The sequence below is a fragment of the Perca fluviatilis genome, chromosome 6 (assembly GCF_010015445.1).
Source record: "Perca fluviatilis chromosome 6, GENO_Pfluv_1.0, whole genome shotgun sequence".
NCBI lineage: Eukaryota > Metazoa > Chordata > Actinopteri > Perciformes > Percidae > Perca > Perca fluviatilis.
This window is the reverse complement of record NC_053117.1, coordinates 40942072-40944571: the sequence shown is the minus strand read 5'-3', so window position 1 is coordinate 40944571 and position 2500 is coordinate 40942072. Positions and strand designations below refer to the sequence as shown.

General features: G+C 47.0%; 1 protein-coding gene across 1 annotated transcript in view; it reads right to left on the bottom strand.

The window, feature by feature from the left end:
• The window catches only part of trpm6 (transient receptor potential cation channel, subfamily M, member 6), a gene marked incomplete at its 3' end in the record, with an annotated part of 55081 nt that overhangs the window by 2238 nt on the left and 50343 nt on the right, over positions 1 to 2500 (bottom strand). The window contains 2 exon segments of the mRNA XM_039802428.1: positions 24 to 217; positions 1116 to 1230. Coding sequence (XP_039658362.1) covers positions 24 to 217; positions 1116 to 1230 — 309 coding nt within the window.

The window sequence follows — 2500 nt, the reverse complement described above, 5'->3', positions numbered from 1 at the left end:
TGTTGTGTATTATTGTCTTCCACTCACAGAGTCCCGAGGGCGGGGCTCTCCTCCCTCGGCGTCTCCGTGGAACTTCCTGTGGTATTGGAAGGTCATGTGACTGAGGAGGATGAGGGGGGGGGGCAGCCAGGGCCGGTCCTGATAGGTCATGATGTAGCGGTACCGGTTGTACTTCCACAGCTTATTGGACGTCGAGGCCATGTCAAAGTAGATGTTGCTGTCATGGAGACGACAACATTCAGTTTAAATCAGACTGGGAGTCAGTTTAAAGGTCCTTACACACTGGAGACAAGACGGATCACCATATACTATTATTGTATGTGTGTGTGTGTTGTCTGTGTGATGATGATGATGTGTGTGATGTGTGATGTGTGTGTGTGTATGTTGTGTGATATTGATGTGTGTGTGTGTGTGTGTGTGTGTTTATGTGTGTCTTGTGTGTGTCTGTGTGTGTCTTTGTGTTTGTCTGTGTGTGTATTGTTTCTGTTGATGTGATTATATATTATTATGATGATGTGTGATATTATTGTGATATTGTGATAGTGTGTATGTCTGTGTGTGTGTGTGATGTGTGTATGTATTATTGTTATGTATGTCTGTGTATTGATGATGATTATGTGTGTCTGTGTGTGTGTGTGTATGTGTGTGTGTGTGTGTGTGTGTCTCTGTGTGTGTGTGTATGTGTGTGTGTTTCTGTGTGTGTGTCTGTGTCTGTGTCTGTGTGTGTTTTGTCTGTGTGTGTGTGTGTGTGTCTGTCTGTGTGTGTGTGTGTGTTGTGTGTGTGTGTCTGTGTGTGTGTCTGTCTGTGTGTGTTTTTGTGAAGGTGCTTACTTGAAGAAAGCGATGAGGATGCTTACTTGTGTGTGTGTGTATGTGTGTATGTGTCTGTGTGTGTGTGTGTGTCTATATGTGTGTGTGTGTGTCTATATGTGTGTGTGTGTGTGGTGTGGTTTGTGTGTGTGTGTGTGTGTGTGTCTGTGTGTGTGTGTGTGTCTATATGTGTGTGTGTGTGTGTGTGTGTGTCTATATGTCTGTGTGTGTGTGTGTGTGTGTGTGTGTGTGTGTGTGTGTGTGTGTGTGTGTGTGTGTGTGTGTGTGTGTGTGAAGGTGCTTACTTGAAGAAAGCGATGAGGATGTTGACCATGATGATGTACTGGAAGAACAAGTAGACTGCCTGGAGGAACGCCGTGAGGAAGGAGTAGGGGGGGCACGAGTTACCATCCTCACATGCTGTTACACACACACACACACACACACACACACACACACAGACACACACACAGACACAGCTTTTAATGTTACCGGAAGTCATACATTTTCAATGGAAGCTTCTCTCAGCTAAAAGGAGCGGCAAAATCTGTCTGCATCGTGTTTTGGGCGTTTTGAGCGACCAGAGCGTCAATCAGAAAGTTGAAAGTATGTCAACTTTATGGTAATGAGCTTCGACGCGGTTCAGCGGCAAGCAGCGACAAACGGCAGCAACCAATCGGAATATAGACGTCCTTCGTGCTGGCTGATCCCGGAGAAACATACGATGTAAACTTTAGTTCCTACCAGAACATTAGTTCAGAGAAAATGGAGGAGAAGCTCATAATGGCCGTTGCTGGGTTCCCCCTATCAGTTATGATATGAGGTTGTTTGCGTATAGGGAACAGTTAACGTTACCTGCCGGTTACATAGGGACCAGTTAACATTACCTGCCGGTTACATAGGGACCAGTTAACGTTACCTGCCGGTTACATAGGGACCAGTTAACATTACCTGCCGGTTACATAGGGACCAGTTAACATTACCTGCCGGTTACATAGGGACCAGTTAACGTTACCTGCCGGTTACATAGGGACCAGTTAACATTACCTGCCGGTTACATAGGGACCAGTTAACATTACCTGCCGGTTACATAGGGACCAGTTAACGTTACCTGCCGGTTACATAGGGACCAGTTAACATTACCTGCCGGTTACATAGGGACCAGTTAACGTTACCTGCCGGTCACATAGGGACCAGTTACCTGGGTCACATAGGGACCAGTTAACGTACCTGCGGTCACATAGGAACAGTTAACGTTACCTGCGGTTACATAGGAACGTGCGTTACCTCGGTTACATAGGAACCAGTTAACGTTACCTGCGGTTACATAGGGACCAGTTAACGTTACCTGCCGGTTACATAGGGACCAGTTAACGTTACCTGCCGGTCACATGGGGACCAGTTAACGTTACCTGCCGGTCACATGGGGACATGCGGACCAGTTAACGTTACCTGCCGGTTACATGGGGACCAGTTAACGTTACCTGCCGGTCACATGGGGACCAGTTAACGTTACCTGCCGGTTACATGGGGACCAGTTAACATTACCTGCCGGTTACATGGGGACCAGTTAACATTACCTGGTCACATGGGGACCAGTTAACGTTACCTGCCGGTTACATAGGGACCAGTTAACATTACCTGCCGGTTACATAGGGACCAGTTAACATTACCTGCCGGTTACATGGGG